General features: G+C 28.6%; 2 protein-coding genes across 2 annotated transcripts; both read right to left on the bottom strand.

Annotated features, from left to right (window-relative positions):
* Positions 1–640: 640 nt before the first annotated feature.
* LOC111908146 (AT-hook motif nuclear-localized protein 1) lies at positions 641–3,584 on the bottom strand. Its single transcript, XM_023903981.3, has 7 exons — positions 3,448–3,584; positions 3,314–3,365; positions 2,553–2,969; positions 2,356–2,417; positions 1,921–2,058; positions 1,412–1,564; positions 641–1,106 (listed from the first exon to the last, which is right to left on the bottom strand). Exons 3-7 carry the CDS (start codon positions 2,953–2,955, stop codon positions 828–830), a joined length of 1,035 nt encoding a protein of 344 aa, XP_023759749.1. The 5' UTR covers positions 2,956–2,969; positions 3,314–3,365; positions 3,448–3,584; the 3' UTR covers positions 641–827.
* Positions 3,585–18,181: 14,597 nt separating this feature from the next.
* Positions 18,182–20,436, bottom strand: LOC111908182 (uncharacterized). Its single transcript, XM_042896322.1, has 2 exons — positions 19,756–20,436; positions 18,182–19,641 (listed from the first exon to the last, which is right to left on the bottom strand). The coding sequence occupies exons 1-2, from the start codon at positions 20,306–20,308 to the stop codon at positions 18,440–18,442; spliced, it is 1,755 nt and encodes a 584-aa protein (XP_042752256.1). The 5' UTR covers positions 20,309–20,436; the 3' UTR covers positions 18,182–18,439.
* Positions 20,437–20,709: the final 273 nt, after the last annotated feature.

The raw sequence follows: 20,709 nt of genomic DNA, 5'->3' as shown, positions 1-20,709 counted from the left end.
TAATTCTATTGTTTATAATTCTAATTTTTTTCCTTTATCTTTTTTATCAAACATTATAAGATATGTCATTAATATTTTTTATGGCATTTTTATGTTATGTCCAAATATTTTTTTTGTATATAATTTATAATAAAACTTAAAAATTGACATACAGCCACAAGAATGTTTTGAGATGATGAGTTGGCACATAGCCATTATAAGAGAGGCGATGCTTTGTCTTAGAGATTTCATTTAAAACGACTTGAAAGAGTTTGGAATGTAATCATCACACTAGTCATTACAAGTGGTGCATGTTTCTTCTTATACTTTCTGTCTAGGTAATGTTATATCCTTTTAAATCATCTTTTGGATACTTGATGAAATTTATAATCCACTTGACAAAATCGAATAAAATCGAACCATTTAGGTAATAATAAAACTGAGAGCATATATATCAGTATATACTTTATTTTTTTATGCATTGTCTTATATAATAACTTTGTATTACATCCAAAAAAAACTTTAGAGTACAATGGTTTGGTTTTTTGCTTCTGTATGACTATGCATTCAAATACTTTAGTAAAGTTGAATTGAATAAGAAAAATAAATTGAAAATTAAAAAAAATCACGTGTTGGCATGGGGGTGTGTGCATGTGCCACGTGTGAGAAGACCCTTTGACTATTAACAAACTTGGAAACAAACAAACAAACAACATTACAAGTTACAACATATTTCCTATGATCTCATAAGAATAAGATTAAGATTCCTAGTTAAGTCTTAAATTTCCTAAAATTCGCAACTAATTAATTCAGTTGATAAGATAAATGAAGATGATTAACACATTAATTTAATCTTCACTCAACGACACATTCATGTCTGTAGCAGCTCTTCTCCAGTCATGCACACTTGCTCCTGTTGTGTGGTTCTCAAATTGGAAATTACGTGTAGGGGTAGGGGTAGAATTGGTATTTCCTCCCGCCTCATGTGCATGTTCAATTTCATTCGACTTTTTCTCTTGTTCCATGTTGATAGCATGAGGTTGGGTAGGGGCAACAATCGTCTTTTGTTTTTTTGGTTTTGGGTCAATTGGACTGCCTATGTTTGGTAGAAAACTTGCCACCACCACCTGATTTTTTTTTAAATAATTAAAAAAAAAATTAAAATAAAGGGTTGAATGCAAGAAACAGCAACGTGCTTTCATTGTACTTTGAAGACTCTATCAAAGAATTTTTTTCAAGCTATAATTGGGTAGATTTCTTTAGAAACGTTTTCCAGCACATAAATGTGTATCATTTCTTTAATTCTATGCGTCATACTCTATAAATGCTTGTGTTATACATACTTATTTAAATGTAAAAAAATTAATTTAATTAAACATTTAAAAAAAAAAAAAAGCTATAATACATAATTATATGATATATTTGCATATACCTGAACAGGACCAGCGGCTGTGAGAAGTCCTCCAAGTTGACCCCCAACCACACGGCCGTCAGGGCTACATAAAGCTATGCTCATTTTACTTTCTTGCCCTTCAATCTCTCCACTTGTGAAAGATCCGGATAATGAAAGTATTTCAAATCTTCCCTAATTGCAACAAATAGCAACACACTTTCATTTATTTGTTTATTATAATTTATAGCATCATACTTTCATTCTTCTCATTACAACATTCTACTTTCCCTTTTTCCTTATTAACACATTGTACTTTCATCCTTTCTCTTATTAAGGCATCATACTTTACTAAAATCTACAAAATTATAGCATTGTACATTCAAATTTTTTCTTGTTAAGGTGAAAATTTTACCAATATTGCTATAATTGTATCAGGTTTTATAAAGTATAAAGTTGTAATAAGAATATGAAAGTAGCATGTGCTATAATATAATAAACAAATAAATGAAAGTAGATTGTTATTTCTTAGTATAAATTAAGTTTCACACCTCATATGTTACGGTGCCTCCAGATGAAGATGAATCGGCATGGCGCAAAGTCACATGTGAAATGACACCAACCGCCGATAAAATGCATATTGACCGGGGCCCGTCTTTTGTGAACGAAATTATTTTAGAGGTAACATCCTGAAAAAACCCCAATCATAATTATTCATCATTTATAATTTATAATAATATATATTTTAAACATAATTATCAAAATGTACTTAAATTAATCATTAGAATGTTTCATAGCATCATTAGCTACTCATTCTAGCTTCATAAAATACCAAAAAAAAACATTTGTTTCTTTCACTACAAAGATATATTTTTTTATCAATAGCATATATATCCACAAATTCACAACATAAATACAAGGAAATTTGGAATAATTCCTATTATAATCATGTATAATATGATTATTTTTTTATTCATTAAACATACCTCGCCCGGATTAACAGTGACCATGTGAGGGGTAAAACTCCCACCAGATGAAATCCTGTCGCCTAAAATTGCAAAAGAAAAATGACCATAGGTTATAAATGTATTAAATTGAAATTTTGGTGATTAATTAACATTAAGTTGGTTTTAATCACATATTTTAATCTTAAAGTAGATAAAAAAAAAAATAATAATAATACCTAAATCCATACTCCCGTAACTATTCTTTAACTTGCCCTCGGAAGAATTCATTTTCACTTTCTTCTTCTTCTCAACCACAAAGCTGCCTCCGCCACTTCCTTCCCCTTCACCAAATTTTACATCAGAATACCCACCACCGGAATCAGGCGGAGCAGAGGCGGAGATGGGAAGTGGTGACAATGTGCCGCCGCCACCAGCCACCACCCCATCTGGACCGTATTTCCTTGGTCTACCCCTCTTTTTCTTCACCAATGAACTCGGGATTCCACCACTCACCGGTGAAAAACCAGGTGGTGTAATCAGCAGATTGGAATTATCGTTTCTTGGCGCCAATTGATAGCTTGATGGAGCCTCGGGTGATATTGTTTCTACTGCTGGAATCATATTTTCCCTTGAATCCATGTGACACGTGAAGGCTACATTAAAAATATAAAAAAAAAAAAAAAAAAAAAAATTATAAAAAAATAATAATAACCCAAGTAGTTTGAATGAATCATCTACAGTTCTTCACAAATTGAGGAAAGTAAATTCCAATAGAAGTGAAAAAAATCGTTAAACCAAGTACATGTGTCTTTTTTTTTTAGATAATAGGATTCAAGATTTTAGCAGTGAAAACTTGATAAATCCAGATTAATTTCAAAATCATAATCAAAAAAAGAAAAAGAAATTTAACTAAAATTAGCAAACGGATCATTCTACATTACCTTTTCAATCTAAATACATAGTGTTAAGATAGCAATGAAATCATAATTAAAATTACCTCAGGAAATTCTAGTATTTGGCAGAAGCTCTTCAAATATATCCAAGGAAAGCTATAAAATAATTAAAAACCGGTAAAAATGAAATCAAGCATCAAATTTTAAAAACTAAACCCTAATTAGAAGAGAATATTACTGTAATCCGGTGAAATTTATGGGATTTTGAGGAGCAGTTTTGAACTTCTTATAACAAAAAAATACACACACACACTGAAACCCAGAAACTGCGTGAAATTTTTCACAGACGCATCGATTCTGTGTGTGTAAATGTAATAAAAAAATAGATAAATTGGTATTGATTATTGGGTTGAAAAGGTAATAATTCAAAATTCTCATAAATGAATTTGTTTTTTTACAAAATCCAATAAAGTAAATTTTAATTAAATAAAAAATATCGTGTCAGGAGTGTAAATAAATTACCATTCACTTTATTACATTATTATACCATTTCCATCTCATAATAATATTTTATCTGTTTTAACCAATAACGATCAATGTGGAATAAATTCATTAAATGTTGAAAATAAAGTAATAAAAACAAATAAAAAACTTACGAAATGAAGTAAAATTGACTTAAAATAATACTTACTTTCTTTTTTATTCTACTACTTAATGTTATCATAACTTATTACAAATTTAACTGATTATCTCCGTCTATATAAAAATGTCTATAAAGTCTTTCATTTAATTTACTATATTCTAAATACACATATTTTTTTAATATATATATTTTTATAAAAAATATAAGTAGACATAAATATTCAACTAATTAACATATTAAAATGCATCGTTCGGAAAAATATTGCAATAATGAGATTATATGTAATTATATCTTTGAGAGCGAGTTTTGTTTCCATTTAAGCACAAATAACATCCTTTTAATAAAATATTGAATGTTCCACACAAACAAAACTAAAAATACAAAACTATCGGGTCGCTTTTATAATATAAAATATGAAAAGTATATTTAGTATATAGCTAAAAAAAGTGCATAGAAAAAATATTATATAATCATTATAAATTTAATATTTCATATAATAATTATATAATAATTATTAGAGAGTATTTTATAAAATCAATTAATTAGAAAAGCAATAAAAAATATTTTAAATTTAAATATATTTAATAATTGATAAGAGGTTTGATATACAAAAGATAAAAGGGAAATTGACTTTATTGATAGTTAACTTTTCGGTAACTATTATTTTTTTATCTATCTAGGTAACAAACTTTTTGAAAGTATTTACATATGATCATTATGACCGGTTGTAGCAGGTTACATTCGGTTATAATGATCATATGTAAATACTTCTAACAGTTCGTTACCTAGATGTGTAAAAAAAATTACCCAGATGTGAAAAAACAAAAAAGTTAATTACCCTGGTAAGACAATTTCTTTTCTTTTTGAGTAAATTACACGATTCGTCTCTTGTCCAAGTGCCAAAAAAACACGTTTGGTCCCTATTTTCACACCTGGGTAACTATTTTTTTTATATACTAGGCAACGAACTTTTTGAAAATATTTACATATGACCATTATGACCGGTTGTAGCAGGTTACATTCGGTTATAATGATCATATGTGAACACTTCCAATAATTCGTTACCTAGATGTGTAAAAAAAATAATTACCCAAATGTGAAAAAACAGAAAAGTTAATTACCATGGTAAGTCAATTTCTTTTCTTTTTGAGTAAATTACACGATTCGTCTCTTGTCCAAGTGCCAAAAAAGCACGTTTGGTCCTTATTTTCAAAAATTAACTTGGACCGTCCCTATAACGTTTTTTCTCACTCGGACCGTCCCTATAACGGTAAAATGACTATTTTACCCTTTCTATTTCTTTTTTGATATATTTTTTGATTGGTTGGTTATTAACAATTTAAATAGAAATAAAAAACAAAAAATGTACCCACCACCAAACTACAACTATTATTGATTTACATAATCAGTCTCCGTTAATTTAATCAGTCTCTTTTGATCACAAAATTAAATTCTGATCAATACTAATTAAGCAATATGATTTCTCAATTAATATATTATTCTTATAATATATTAATAAATCACAATTAACCTCTTTCACATAATTCATCCTATCAAATTGTTATGGTGAAAGCAACCCAAAAGAACCATGCTCATAATCAAATCAAGTACATACAAAAAATAGTTATGGGCTTAGACACCTAATCCAACAAAATCATAGGCTAAAAACTAGGGGTGAGCAATAACCACACCGTGCTCACCCCTACTAAAAACCAATGAATTTCATTTAGATTAGATTACTTGACTTTTTATGGTTTGATTTGTGGTTTGATTTATGGTTTGGATTATGAATATTTGGTTATTTGTTACTTTAGCTTATTAAAGAACCTATCTATGCTTATGAGAACTACTTTTCTATTTATTGTTGAGTTTAATTAAGTTTGCATGACCATCAGTCTTGATTGAACTCGAATCTTATGATCTTTGTGAATTGCAAAATTGTAGGAGTAGAGTTTTGACCAAAACCTAGGGTTAAATAGAAAAGTGGATAAATAATTATATGAGCTAATATATGTTGATCAATCATATATTGAAATGATTTAATAAATCAAATTAATCAATCAGTTATAAGTCTAATTTAACTTGAATCGAACACTAGTAAATTTTTTAGTTTATCCACCTAATCGTCGTATGAATGAACTTATTTGCTAAAGGATTAGGTTAGTGAACATTAACCTGGTCATCTTAGGAATCAGTAACCAACGAAGCATAAATCCATTGCACTTCCATAAATCAACTATAATAGCAAGTATATCGAAGCTAAACGAAAGTCTCTCAATTACCTTGGTTAAAATCGTCTTTTGTGTTTCTTGCTTTAAGTTTTAGTTTTTGTTTCATTAGTTGATAGTAATTAGTTTGGTTAATTAAGTTTCTAGTCTTGCAAAAAACTAGAGAAAGCCATTTTTCCTTAATTAAATAGTAATTTAGGTAGTTGGTAGATAAAATTGGCTAATCAGTATGTTCCTCGTGTTCGATACTCGACTATTGTGTTATTCTATTTTCAACAACGTACACTGCCTAGGAAGTAATAATTAGTTACATTAGTAGGTTAAACTAGTGCATAATTATTTACGCATCATTAACACAGAGTCTCAACCCAACCATGCGGGTTTGTTGGTCCACCCCACGAAGGTCCACACCTCGATCCAAAACTCACCTCAAAACCAAGGCGATCTCTAAAAAGAATGAAACTATGAATATCGACTCTACCTGCCACCTATATAGTAAAGTAAAGAAGGTCCACACCTCAATCCAAAACTCAAATATTACCCAAAATGACCTACAGTCAACTTGGTCAAAATCATGGTCAACGTTAAAAGGTGAAAAGGTCAAAGGTCCTTCACAGACTAAGTACGCCCCACGTACTCCAACTCTACACCCAATATAGAGGGTGGCTTGGCTGCTTACAGGGCCCTTTGGGGCTACACATTGTGTACCCTCAGGTACACCCAACATACTCAGTAAACTTCCTACTTCTTTATAAAGTGCTTATTCCCGTAAGACCTTACATCCAAAACTCAGATCTAGTCCCCAAATAATCGCCTTAATCATAAAGTTTTCAATGTTATGACTTCGCATGGCTAGGAAGGGCTCAAAATCCAAACCCTAACTTATTAACCAAAACCCAAGCTTCATAACTCTTTCATGAATAGGGGAAAGGGACCAAGATTACATTTTTATGACTACAAACACTCAGAAACATCTGAAAGGACAACTCATTTGGTCTAGAGTAGGCCAAACTCGTATATACCAAGATTATGGGACCAAAAGGCTCAAACACTCAAGAATGAATCATTCATCAAGTTCAAAACTTTATACCTTCTGGAGGTTGCTTGAAATGTGAAAAACACAGATCCACAAAGCTTGGAACTTCTCACTAGCTTTCCAATCACTTTCTTCCTTCAAAGGTGAGCACCAAACACCAAAATGAGCTCAATATTTCACAAATGATGGTTAGGGTTTGCAAGGAGTCGAATGAGAGAATGGAGGATGAAGGTGGGAGGATCTCAAGGCAGATAATGACATTATATAGGGCTCAAACCCTAAAAATTTGGGTTTGCTCATCAGCCTAGTACGCCCTGCGTACCTCATGAGTACACCATGCATGCTCACATGCATCTACGTCCTTCATTAAGGGCTTACGCCCTACATACGCCCCACCCTAGGTACGCATGGCATAAGGACCATTTTTGCAATATTTTAATACTTTGAGACAAGAAAGGAAATTACCTGATTGGCTCGGTGTTACAAATGCATTATGGTAAAGTCGTTATAGGTATTCCGGAAAACAAAATAAATATTATAATGCACAATGTGAAAATCACAATTGTCATGAATAAAACAATCTTAAGTAAGATAACACTTATAAACTTATTTCTTTAAACTATTGTTTTTTTTTCTTCTTCAACTCGAGTTGCATCTCCTTCAGTTCCAACTGCATATCCTTCATATTATTGTGCATGTCAAAAAATAATTTTTGTAGCTTTATGGGTTAGGTCCTTATTTCTCATCCGAAATAATTACAATCATTCCTCTTGTCTCGTAAAATACAACGTTAAATGTAGCTGAAATTAAAAATATTGACTCCATTATACTTCCTACATAGACATTTGGACCATAAACATTGATATTAGGGCATCCTAAAAATGTTCTACCATGGTTGACATAAATAGTATAGCTTCTACATAACAATGACATATTTGAATTTCACCATTTCATATCACCCTTCTCCTCTTTCGGTATCTTGATATAGATGATGAATAAGACATTAAGAAGAAAAAAGATAAGAAAATACTCAATATCAACCTGCTCCTACAGAAAATTAAAGTGATTTTAGATGTTTTGTGAAAATTTCAAGGGTAATGATTAATACTTTCGCGAGTAAATAAAAATGAATATGTTATCCTAAAGCTTTCGTCGATTTCACAACGTATATTTATGAACTAGAGTGTTTCACATGCAACTCTTCATATTTCTATCTTAATGCAAATGTCAATTATAGGAAGAATTTTAATTTAATTCACAAATTGTGAATTGCACCCGACAACTTCATTTCCCTAATTAACTTTAGCAAATATGTTACAACAAAACTTTTTTTTGCGTTTTCCCTTAATGCAAACTATAAATTGCATTTAACAGTTCAAGTTCTAGTTCATGTTCTGACCTTTTTTCACAACATATACTTTGTAAGAGTCAGATTTGTTTTGATTAACCACACTTATGTGCAAGCCATGGACTATCAATTGGTGTGTACACTTAAGACATGTAACATATGTACAAATTGAGGAATTCAACAATCTATTATTCGTTCCATTTATCATGTTTCAAGTAGTTTAACTTCATTGGGCCATCTATTCCATCACCTAAACTTCAATTACCATCGAAGATTCATCGACTCTATCTTACGTTTATTTTTCATCTTGATCCTGATAGATCTATAAACTTATGTTAGAGAAACTTTAGATGTTGCAAAACTAAAGTGCACCTTACATCTAACTATCAAATCAAACAACAGTGAAGCCATATATTGGTGTAGTTGTCAAAGTCATTCCAAATCTCACAACATCAATAGCTCTGTTAGACAATCCAAGAAACTCTAATAAGTATGAAAATATCAAAATTGTAATATTAGTGTTTTTTTTTGTCACAAATAATGAACTAGTTTCTAAATTAATATATATATATATATATATATATATATATATATATATATATATATATATATATATATATATATATATATATATATATATATATTAAAGAAATGAATCTTAGGAATAATAAACTTGTCATTTTCTGACAACTTTGCCCTTCATTTTTTGGCCATTTTGACACTTTTTTTCCTTGCAATCAATAATTTTATACTTTTTATGAATCTTTTAATATTTAAAGTTTGGTCACAAAACTTTAATGGGTTGACAACTTTGATCCCTTTTCGAAAAAGTTGCTAATTCCTACCCCTTTAATTTTTTAGCCATTTTGACACTTCTGGTCCTTGCAGTCAAAACTTTTACATTTTTTCATAAAAACATGAAAAAAATGGTCCGGGGCAAAGCCCGGGCTTTTCATCATTGCACTTTCTACGTCTGTCATATTTATCGATTCGGAAATAACATTGAAAGTTTCTGGCCCCTGCGTAGCGGGGGTAACCTTTCTAGTTAATATTAGTTTTTTTGTTCGTTATATATGTCAACTTGCCAACAAATTTATAATCACGAATCCAGCAATCCAAAAATCTAATAAACTAGATAAAGGCTAATTCGCATTACGACTACATGTATATTGGTCCTTGTAATTTGTTTTTTATTTTCAAATAAGAATTTTTAGTTCATAATATGCAAATTCACAATCTTCCTCTTCATCATTGGCTTCTTTTATAGATATTAGTTAAGAAAATGTTACTCTTTGGCAAAAAGTAACATCAAAATACATGTTTGCATTGTATCACTTGTTCATCCTCGTCATAAATGTCGACTATAAATATAAATTTAATGGTCGCTCATGATTGCTTAGCGAGTTCATTTGTGACTTAATTCTTAAACTAATTAGAAGTAAAAACGATCGACGACGAGTAACTATCACCAATGAGACCACAAGGAGCTAACTTTTGAGATTCTTATTATCGTTAGTCTGTAGCCTTTACTATGCAAGTTGTGTGGTTGTTTTTTAAGATAAGAAACTTGCATATTTTTTCAATTTGTAACGGGCTCCCAACATTATCATTTTAGCGAATAAATATATCTTTTAGATCACCTATATTCGTCTTTTTTTTTTCACATTATCATTCCATTAATTTTATCAAATAAAAGCATATTACACTATTAAAAAAACTAGGTAAATTGCTATGAAAAATACCCATATAAATTTTATTAGGAAAATACCTACGGAATAACGACATATTGCCTATCCAATAAAGTTGCCCTAATTTAATAACAGATTTCCTACAAAATAGCTACAAAAATAATTTTATTGTTATTTTGTAGGTAACATGCTACAGAATACCCATGGAAACCAGAAAAACTTGGATTATTTCAAACTTTATAGGTATTCTATAAACAATTACTACAAAATACCTACAGAATAAAAACAAAATGGGTTATTCTCAAATTCTGTAGGTAATCCATAGTAAACGTTTTAATTTCCCTCATTTTTATTCACTAGATTATTGCTGATATATTTTATTTTATTTTGTTGGTAATTCGTTTAGTTTTTCAACCATAATTTATTTTTGAAAATAAAATCTGAAAAAACCAAAATTCTTAAAATTTACAATATAAGCACAATAATGAAAATTTGAAAAAAAATGATATTTATAAAAAAAAAACTCATAAAAAAATTCTTCAAAACTTATAAAAATTTAAGGAATACTTCTACTTACTATTCTAATAACTTTTTAAAAAATAAGGTGTTTTATATACTAAACTTCATTTTAAAAGATTAAAACTTTTTTAAAAAAATGTTGAACATAATATGATCAAAATAGAGATGATTCAAAAATATTGTCATTCATCATTTTATGATCTAAAAATACTTTGATTTAAATATTTAATGATCCTTAATTATTATATATTTTATAATTCAAAAAATATAATGATCCAAATATTATATTTAACAAAACAACTTTATTTAATTCAATATATTATGAACCAAAAATGTATGATGCATAATATCGTTATGATTCAAAATAATTTAATTCATAATTTTATGATAAAAAAATAATATGATTCAAAAAAGTATGAACATAGAATATTATGATCCTTAATAATCTTCTCATGCAAATTTTTTTAATTGTTGAACATTAAAATCTCCAACCGAAATCTAGTTTAAAAAATTAAAAAAAAAACAAAACGAATAAAAACAAAAATAAAGAAAAAAAAAACCCCACTATCTTCAAATATAAAGTAAGATATTACAAAAAAAAACAAAAAAATAAGTGAAAAAAACCAAAAAAAATTAAAAACATTAAAACAGAGCATATATCTTTTTAAAAAAAATTAGTTTTTTAACGAAAAATAAAAAAATAAACAAAAAGAAAAACCAAAACAAAAAGAAAAACCAAAACAAAACGAAAAAGAAAAGAATTGTGCTTTTATCCTAGACGTTAGCATATATTCTAGACGTTTCATGGACATTCATCGCATATAATTATCCCTCAAGATCTTATTACGTTCCATGGACGTGCGTCGCGTGCAAACGCATCACGACCAAGTAAATGAGTTTGATGTTTGTGCCCCTGAAGAAAACAACTGGTGGAGAATAGTCATCGCGATTCCTACCATTTTTTGGGTTTCTATCGGATCTGAATCTTATATATATATATATATATTTATATATATATATATATATATATATATATATATATATATATATATATATATATATATAGCGAGAGAGAGAGAGAGAGAGAGTTTTTCGTGGAGATCAAAAAATAAAAAAAATAAATCTAAAATGCAAAATAAAAAGAAAAATCTAAGAATTTTTTTTAATTATTATTTTCGTCGTTTTATTTACCCAAATTGAAAAAAAAAAATAGAAAAGTAATAAACAAAAAAATTATTATTATTATTATTTTAATATACATTAATATTCTAATAGAATATTACACTCTAATATTCAAATGAAATTTTAGACTATTAGAATATTTTAGTATTATAATAGAATTGTTAAATATATTAAAATATTTTAATATTCTATTAAAGTTGTTAGAATTTATAGAACATTCTAATATTTTATTAAAATTATTTAAATATTTGTAGTCGAATAATCTAATAGAATATGTGAATATTCTGACAGTTTTTTTTTTGTAATTTTTATATTAGAATATTTTAGAGATATTTTAACAAAATGGTTATTTTTTAATTAATTTAGTTATTTGTTTGGAAAATATAAATGATTAATTAAAAAGAAAATTTAAAAATTTTCAATTATTTTTCATTTTAAATATATATATATATATATATATATATATATATATATATATATATATATATATATATATATATATATATATATATATTATCTTCAAAATGAATGGTTTAGATTTTGTCTCCATTTCTCACAAAATATAATGGTTTCAAATGAATCTAACCCTATATATATATATATATATATATATATATATATATATATATATATATATATATATATATATATATATATATATATATATATATATATATATATATATATAAATTGTAAAATTATAAATGCAAAACATACATGATTAGAGTAGACAACATATTATTTTTGTTAAATGCAATGTTTAGTTTTGTATTATTCATAAGAAAATGATTTACTTACAAAAGAAAATATGATATATCCAAAAATGATTTAGTATGCTTATTATAGCTAATAATCATGTAGTAAGTAGTTTCTATGATATTGTTTTCATTATAGAGTAAATTATGATATTAAAATATTGTTTTGAAAAAAATAAATAAATTTACTGTAAATTATTATTAAAATAAATAAATATATATATATATATATATATATATATATATATATATATATATATATATAGGTTCAGGTTCATTTGAGACCATTCTAATTTTGTGAGACCGTGAGACCAAATCTAAAAATAATTTTAAAATGCAAAATAAATGGAAAAATCCAAAAATTCTTGTTTTAAATGTTATTTTCGGAACTTTAATTAACTAAAAAAAATATAAAAAAATAAAAATAAAAAAAAATCCGTTTTTTTTTTGAAAAATACGTGAAATATTCTAAATAGAATATTTTACTGACATATTCTAAAAAATAATTTTAAAATGCAAAATAAATGGAAAAATCTAAAAAATCTTTTTTTAAATATTATTTTCGGAACTTGAATTAACTAAAAAAAATAAAAAAAAAATTCTATTTTTTTTGAAAAATACGTGAAATATTCTAAATAGAATATTACGCTGTACATATTGTAAAAATAATTTTAAAATGCAAAATAAATGGAAAAATCAAAAAAAAAAATTTTAAATATTATTTTCGGGATATGAATTAACTAAAAATAAATAAATAAATAAAAAATAAATAAATAAATGCGTCTCACGGTCTCACAAAATATAAGTGGTCTCAAATGAAACTAACTCAATATATATATATATATATATATATATATATATATATATATATATATATATATATATATATATATATATATATATATATATATATATATATATATATTGGACTATAGTACATATATATAATAAAACGAGATAGGGAAAACAGAAAATAGTAAAAAAGTTGGTCAGTCGGTGTTCAACTTCCTTTGACCATATTATTGTCCTTATTCTCATCAACCATAATAATGAAGTTCTCATGGCCCCTTTTCTTTACTTATTTACGATATTTGCCCCTGAACAATATATGTGTGATATTCTTATCCCAATTTGTAACGATACATATCATCGAACAGTATATTTAAAAGAAAATGATGATGGCGTAAATAAACAACCGTCCAGCATGATAATATCGAATCTGAATCACTTAAATATTGTGATATTGTCTGAGTTTTTACGATGTATGTAAATAAAGTTTGTTACTATATATTTATTTATACTTGTATTTTGTATTTTTCTTTGCCTTATTATTTGTAGTAGGCGAGTGTCTGCGCGTTGCACACCTATATAGTTGAAGTCTTTACAAATATATGTTTTTTTAAATATAACAATAATGTTGTTAAATTTGATATAATAATTTGTATACTAAATTGATATAATATGTTGACCATTTTGAATTATATGATAATATATACATCTATTATAACTGCATTATCTCAATCGTTTGAATGATTTCTATCCGTGAGTTACACATGAATAAAATTAAATATAATATATGGTTTAATGTTATTTATAGTTATTATTATTGTTAATAAAGTTTTTAAAATGTATTTGCTTAATGTTTTAATTTATATCATTATAATTATTTAAAACATCAAATATTGTTTTTTGATTTTAAAAATAACAATATAATCATTTATATATAATTATTTTTAACTATTGTTATTGTAAGTTATTTTAAGCTACTTATTTGAAAACTTTTAATGATTATAAAAATATCTTTAGGAAATATTTTAGTTAAATTGATATTACAATTTAGTTTTTGCATTTATCACTACAATTTATCACTTTTAACTATTTACAAAATATCTTTTGGTTTTTTTAAGTGGAACTGAATTTTATATTTAAGTTGACATTGTAATGTTATACTTAAATTAACAATTTAAGTATTTTGTTTCAACTGTTTAAAATTTGTAGCTTTAAACTGATAATGGTTTACATACAACAACATTTTAAATCTAATAAATTAAGTATAATATGTTAAAAGTGAAAGACATAACTTTATAAATAAAAGTATTGATATTATTTTAAAATTGAAATTTAGTTTATTTATGATTATACTTTAGGTTCGATATTTATTTAACATTATTAACCAACTTATAATCATTATTAGAAAAATATTACAATTTATCATTTTTAACTATTTACAAAATATTTTTTGGGATGTTTAAGGTTAACTAAAATTTATATTTAAGTTGACCATGTAATGTTATATTTAAATTAATGATTTAACTATTTTATACAAATTGTTCCAAAACTGTATCTTTATAATGATAATCGTTTACATCCAACAATATATTAAAAGTTTAAAACTAATAAATTAAGTATAATATGTTAAAAGTTAAAAACATAACTTTATAAGTAGAAGTAAATATATTATTTTAATATTATAATTTATTTATATATGATTACACTTTAAGTTTTATTTAACTTTATTAATCAACTTATAATTATTATTAGAAAGAAATTAAAAAGCCATGAGAGTTTCAAATGAATTTGGTGAAAGGAAAAATGAATGAGAGTTTCAAATGCATGAGGTTTAAAGAAAAATGCTAACTTTATAAGATATATAGATTTGTACAAGCCCACGTTGATATATATATTAGGGCTGACAATTCTCGACACGATACGCGACACGACCCGCGACACGACACGGAATAAATAGGTTTGGGTTGAGTTTTTCAACACACCAACCCGCCAACCCATTTATTAAACGGGTCATATATGGGTTTCTCAAAAAATAAACGGGTTGACCCGTCAACCTGTTTATATTCTTAATAAAAAATTATGATATTTTTAAATGTATTTATGTATCAAGTATTAATATTTAATAAATATTATATAATATATATTATTTATTCATAGACCATTTGATTGTTTTGACATTATTACTCGTGGTGGATGGTCTAAGGTCATAAGTCGTAACCTATAAGCTAAGTCTGTAACATGTTTCTATGAATGTTTTTAATTTTCATTTGGATGTTTAAGACTTAAATATCTAAAATTTGGACCCACGAACCCAAATCTCACCCACGAACCCGCCAACTTGTGAACCCGTATAAATAAATGGGTTGGTGGGTCATATATGGGTTTATGTTCCAAACCCGCCAACCCGTGACCTGTATATTTAAACGGGTCGTGTTTGGGTTAACATATTTTGACCCGCCAACCCGACAACCCGCGACACGCCAACCCGAAAACGACACGATTGTCAGGCCTAATATATATATATATATATATATATATATATATATATATATATATATATATATATATATATATATATATACTAGCCGTTACCCGTGCAAAGCGACGGGTGCGGATCAACAAAATGACATAAAAAATTTGTTAAACAAAATGACGAACAAATAGAGATTTCTTATACCTGGGCTACGGTTAAACGTAAGACAGTTTTGGCTCATTCGATTTTAGTAGAAAGAAAAACCAAAGGTCCTACAGCGAGCATGAGAGATAACCAAGGTTTTGCGGTTAATGGCTAGGCATTCATGATAGACGAATGCTAGATCAATGTGCCTCTTCAAGTTTATTTGAAATGTTTATAACGTGTACATCGTATTAGACCGATTCAAATGGATATGAAGAACACTTGGTCAAACTTTGACTCATTCAAAATCTTATCATCATCTTATTTGACTTTTTCATTAATGTTGACCGTATAAGATTTAGTATTTACCGATTCAATTGGATATGAGGAACACTTGGTCAAAGTTTGACCAATTCAAAATCTTATCATCATCTTATTTGGCTTTTTCATAAATGTTGACCAGATAAGATTTAGTATTTACCGATTCAATAGGATATGAGGAACACTTGGTTAAATTTTGACCAATTCAAAATCTTATCATCATCTTATTTGACTTTTTCATAAATGTTGACCGGATAAGATTCAGTATTCGTTTAATGCATAAAGTCATTGTACATGATGCACTAATGGTTTCTACCTCTTAATTTTGAGTCTTTGACCAAATTTGCATAATATATATATATATATATATATATATATATATATATATATATATATATATATATATATATATATATATATATATATATATATGTTAAAAGAATGATTGCAGTTACTAACGATATCGTTATAACGTTTTTTTTGTGAATCCAACGAACAATTAAAGTTTGGAAAACTTTTGACTCTGCAAATAGCATAGAAACTGTGGTCAATTTATTTGTCATGTGGGAGTTTGGTCCTTAAATGTCATGTCACTACCTCATGCTATCGTCAACAACAATAAATAAGATCGCTTTTAAGAGTGGTATACATTTGTAATTGTTAATTTTTATAATTTTTTTGTGTTCGTTCAACAGTGTCTCCTTTTTAGCATTAAAGATGTGTGAATAAATTATTAAACGTTAAGTTGGTAGTTACATGCATAGATTTTTAGATTTCATTAATAGAAAATCTTGCCCATATGATGATCCGTTTCAACATGCAAATTGGTATATGAAACGCACTATGGGTTTTAACGGGCTGGTATTTAAAGGTATGGCCTGCATATGATCCATTTCAACACCAAAACAAATGAGAAACGAAAAAAGAAAATGCACAAAAATGCTCGGGAGACTGGGCCAAGGGCAGCCCAGACAGACCTTTGGGTTTTAACGGGCTGGTATTTAAAGGTATGGCCTGCTAGCCAAGTCGACCCTTCCTTGACGGGCTTTTGGACCTTTTTTTTTTTTTTTGAAAAATTAAATATTCTCTTAGTTTCCTTCTATCTTTCTACATATATTCTTATTAACGATAGAAAAATTTATTAAAATATCATTAATCTTATTCAAATATAACACATTCAAATATAACACATGTCACCATTTTATATGGATAAGAAAATAATAAAATAGTAGAATCAGATATTTTTTTTTGTGCGCCTCTACCAAACATGTTGTGGACATGTACAAGTTCAATGGTCTCGCTCCCATTTTATCTATATTTTGGAACATTTTAATTCATAGTTCAATATAAATTGTGATTTTATATTTTTTTAGATAGTTTAGTTCGATTAATTATTTTTTGTCTATTTTTTTGTTCAATTTAAGTTTCCGTTTGATGGTTTTTAACACCCATGCATATATCAATTATGATGGTGTAATGTTTTTATGAAGTTGGATCAGGCATGGAGCTATTCGAATTCCACTTATTTTGCTTGATTCAACACAAGGTACTACTACTCATCGATTATGCTCACAAACAAAGCTAAAAAAAGTGTAAGAAAAGAGCTTCTTTCCCTAATCTTCCCCCCCATAATATATGCTAGCGCTAGTTTCTTCTTCTTCTTCTTTTTTTTTTTTTTTTTTTTTTTTTTTTTTTTTTACATTTAATGTTATTTTGTTTTCTCTTCACTATTCTATTGCTTATTCAAAATCAAAACCATTGTTGATTGAAAAATGTAAGCCTCCATAAACCAAACAAGAGATTATATTACAAAATATGAGGAAAAGTAGAATGAAGAAAAAGAAAGTTATAAAATTTATGGATGGATTGACAAGATATGATTATGTATGTGCAAAAAAGCAGGCCTAATGTAATGGCTATATACTTTACAGTTACAGATTACAATGTTGCAGTTGCATGGATGGATTCTTTGTACACAAATATACAACTCATTAGTATACATTAGTCACTCTCACAAAACCAAAAAAGGTGAAACTCAGGATTAAGTAAGTTACTGTGCACTAATTCCAATCCCCTCTGTATTATTATTATGATTATTATTCGTTCATTCATACCATTTACTAGGATTCTCAGGGTAGAAACTGTCCACTTGTAGAGATACAAGGCTATCTGTCTCCATGTTCATATTCATATTGGGCTTTATTAATTTGGAGTCGCTGAGTATTATAGTTTTTTCATCAAAGCAGCTGCTGCATTTCAGCCATTTTTCAGGTTTACATAAAAGATCCTTTTCATCCCAAGAACAAGAAGCAACATCTCCAAGTGTTTGACCAAAACTGTCATCATCATCTTCAATTAAATCTGCTGCATCTTTTCCATCGCCATAAATCCTTTGATGATGGCTCCAATCTCCTAAATCATTCTCTCCCACTCCCACCAACACATGATCATCATCAGACTGCAGCTTCTCACAAACCAAACCTCCTCCTCCTGATTTTGACTCCTCATATCCCCCTACACTTCTAACTTTATTCAACAAATCAAACAGTTCTTGTGAAACTGAACCTAGCAGCTCAGGGGGTATTTTTGTGATTTTCCCTTCCAGCAACCCGACTTCATTTCTCAATTCTTTAACTTGCTGCAACACGGATCTTTGCATATCACCATCATCTTTCCCCATGAATGAAAAACTCTCTTCTTCACTCATTCCATAAACCATGTCTTGTTCCATTAATAACCCTCCTTTATGCCCAACAATTCTGTGCATTATTCTTGCATTCCCATCTAATGGCCCTGGTTCATGCCCTGAATGCACTGCATACAGCTTAAACACAGCTATTCCTTCTTCTTGATAAACAAAAGTTTTGTCTTTTTCGTTGTAATTTGAAATGGGGACAATTGCTCTTATTCGAAATCTACATCCACATCGTTTTGAAGCATAAGCTTCTCTTTTCAAGTTTCTTGATTTCTTTGAGGAAGATGCAGGTTCCCCTGCTCGATGACATGCATAATCTTTAACCTCTGCCATGAAAGGTTTATACCTAATATACTTTTGCCTAATACACAAAACAACATTGTGTTTAGCTGCCAATTGTTGCAGCTTGATTGGCACCTCTTTTGCTGGGACATCGAATGATTCTGTGTATTCAAACCTACGCCTTTTAGAACGTGCCCCTGCCGAGCCACTTGAATCGAGACAAACGGGACAGGCAGCTACACAAACCCTAATGTACGATTCAGGTATTCCGTAGAATTTAGCACCTACAGTCCAAACTTGTTTGATTCTCTCGATCGTCTCCTTTAACCCTAGGTGTTTTAGATCACCGTCACCATGAAAGCTCATGACTATTTCTTGCCACTGACTAATATGCGAAACGAATTGATTATTCGAATTGTTCTTGAAGCATAGGAATTCGTTACCTTGTTCGCCGACGTGAACTGTAAGCTTTTCCTGAATCCGCTTCCAAGCCGTCAGGTACGCTGTGTCCTCGTTACGGTCCTTCCACACCGACCGCCAGCTAGTGAGCACGGCGAGTGGCGTCGCCAGTCTGATCTCATCGGGAGTCGCGAGACGGCCTTCTAGGATACACCGGATCATCAAGGAGTGAGACTCGATGTTAAATGTGTAGAACTGAGACGATATATGAGGCTCCGGGTTAATGTATTGAAACCTAGGGTTTGTTTTATCAGACGAAATAGCATCGTTGGTAAAAGATTGAACACCTTCTGCGTCAGAAGAGGTATGGCTAATGGAATCATCCTCATCTTCATCACGAAAGAAGTCGAATTCCGACATTGGAGGCAGAGAAAATTCAGACGGCGGCTGTTGCTCCTCCTGGTGGTCATGGTGATCTAAAATCGACGGCTGAGAATCGCCGATTGAGTCATGGCGATCTAAAATCAACGGCTGTGGATCGCCGATTGAGTCAAGGTGATGATGAAAGACATCTTCTTCAACTTTGCTTGCATTCATGATCTGTTGTTGCCTGAAATTGATCTCGGAAGCTTCAGTCTGTCTACTCGGACATGAGGAGGTTTTGTAGACTCCTCTCTATCGAATTTAAAAAGGAAAAAAAACAAAAGACTTTCTTCCCCCAACTCACCTTTTCTTTTCTGTAGAGCGAGAGTATTTTGTAAAGGTGACAAAAGTAAAAGGGTTATACGGTAGTTTTTAAATATTAAAATACTAAAACATATGTATGTTTCAAAAATAATTTGACAAATAAAAATTATTATAAGTTTATCTTTTTAGGTTGCAGCCTATGAGCTTATGACTTTATAAGATAAAAAAAATGTTTGGATTAATTTATTTTTATAAAATGACGAAAATTATGTAGTGTTGAAAAAAGAAAATTTATTTAAGGTTGAGAGTAA

Source organism: Lactuca sativa, chromosome 7, assembly GCF_002870075.4.
Source record: "Lactuca sativa cultivar Salinas chromosome 7, Lsat_Salinas_v11, whole genome shotgun sequence".
Taxonomy (NCBI): Eukaryota; Viridiplantae; Streptophyta; class Magnoliopsida; order Asterales; family Asteraceae; genus Lactuca; species Lactuca sativa.
The sequence above is the reverse complement of the archived record's forward strand: the minus strand, read 5'-3'. Positions and strand labels throughout refer to the sequence as shown.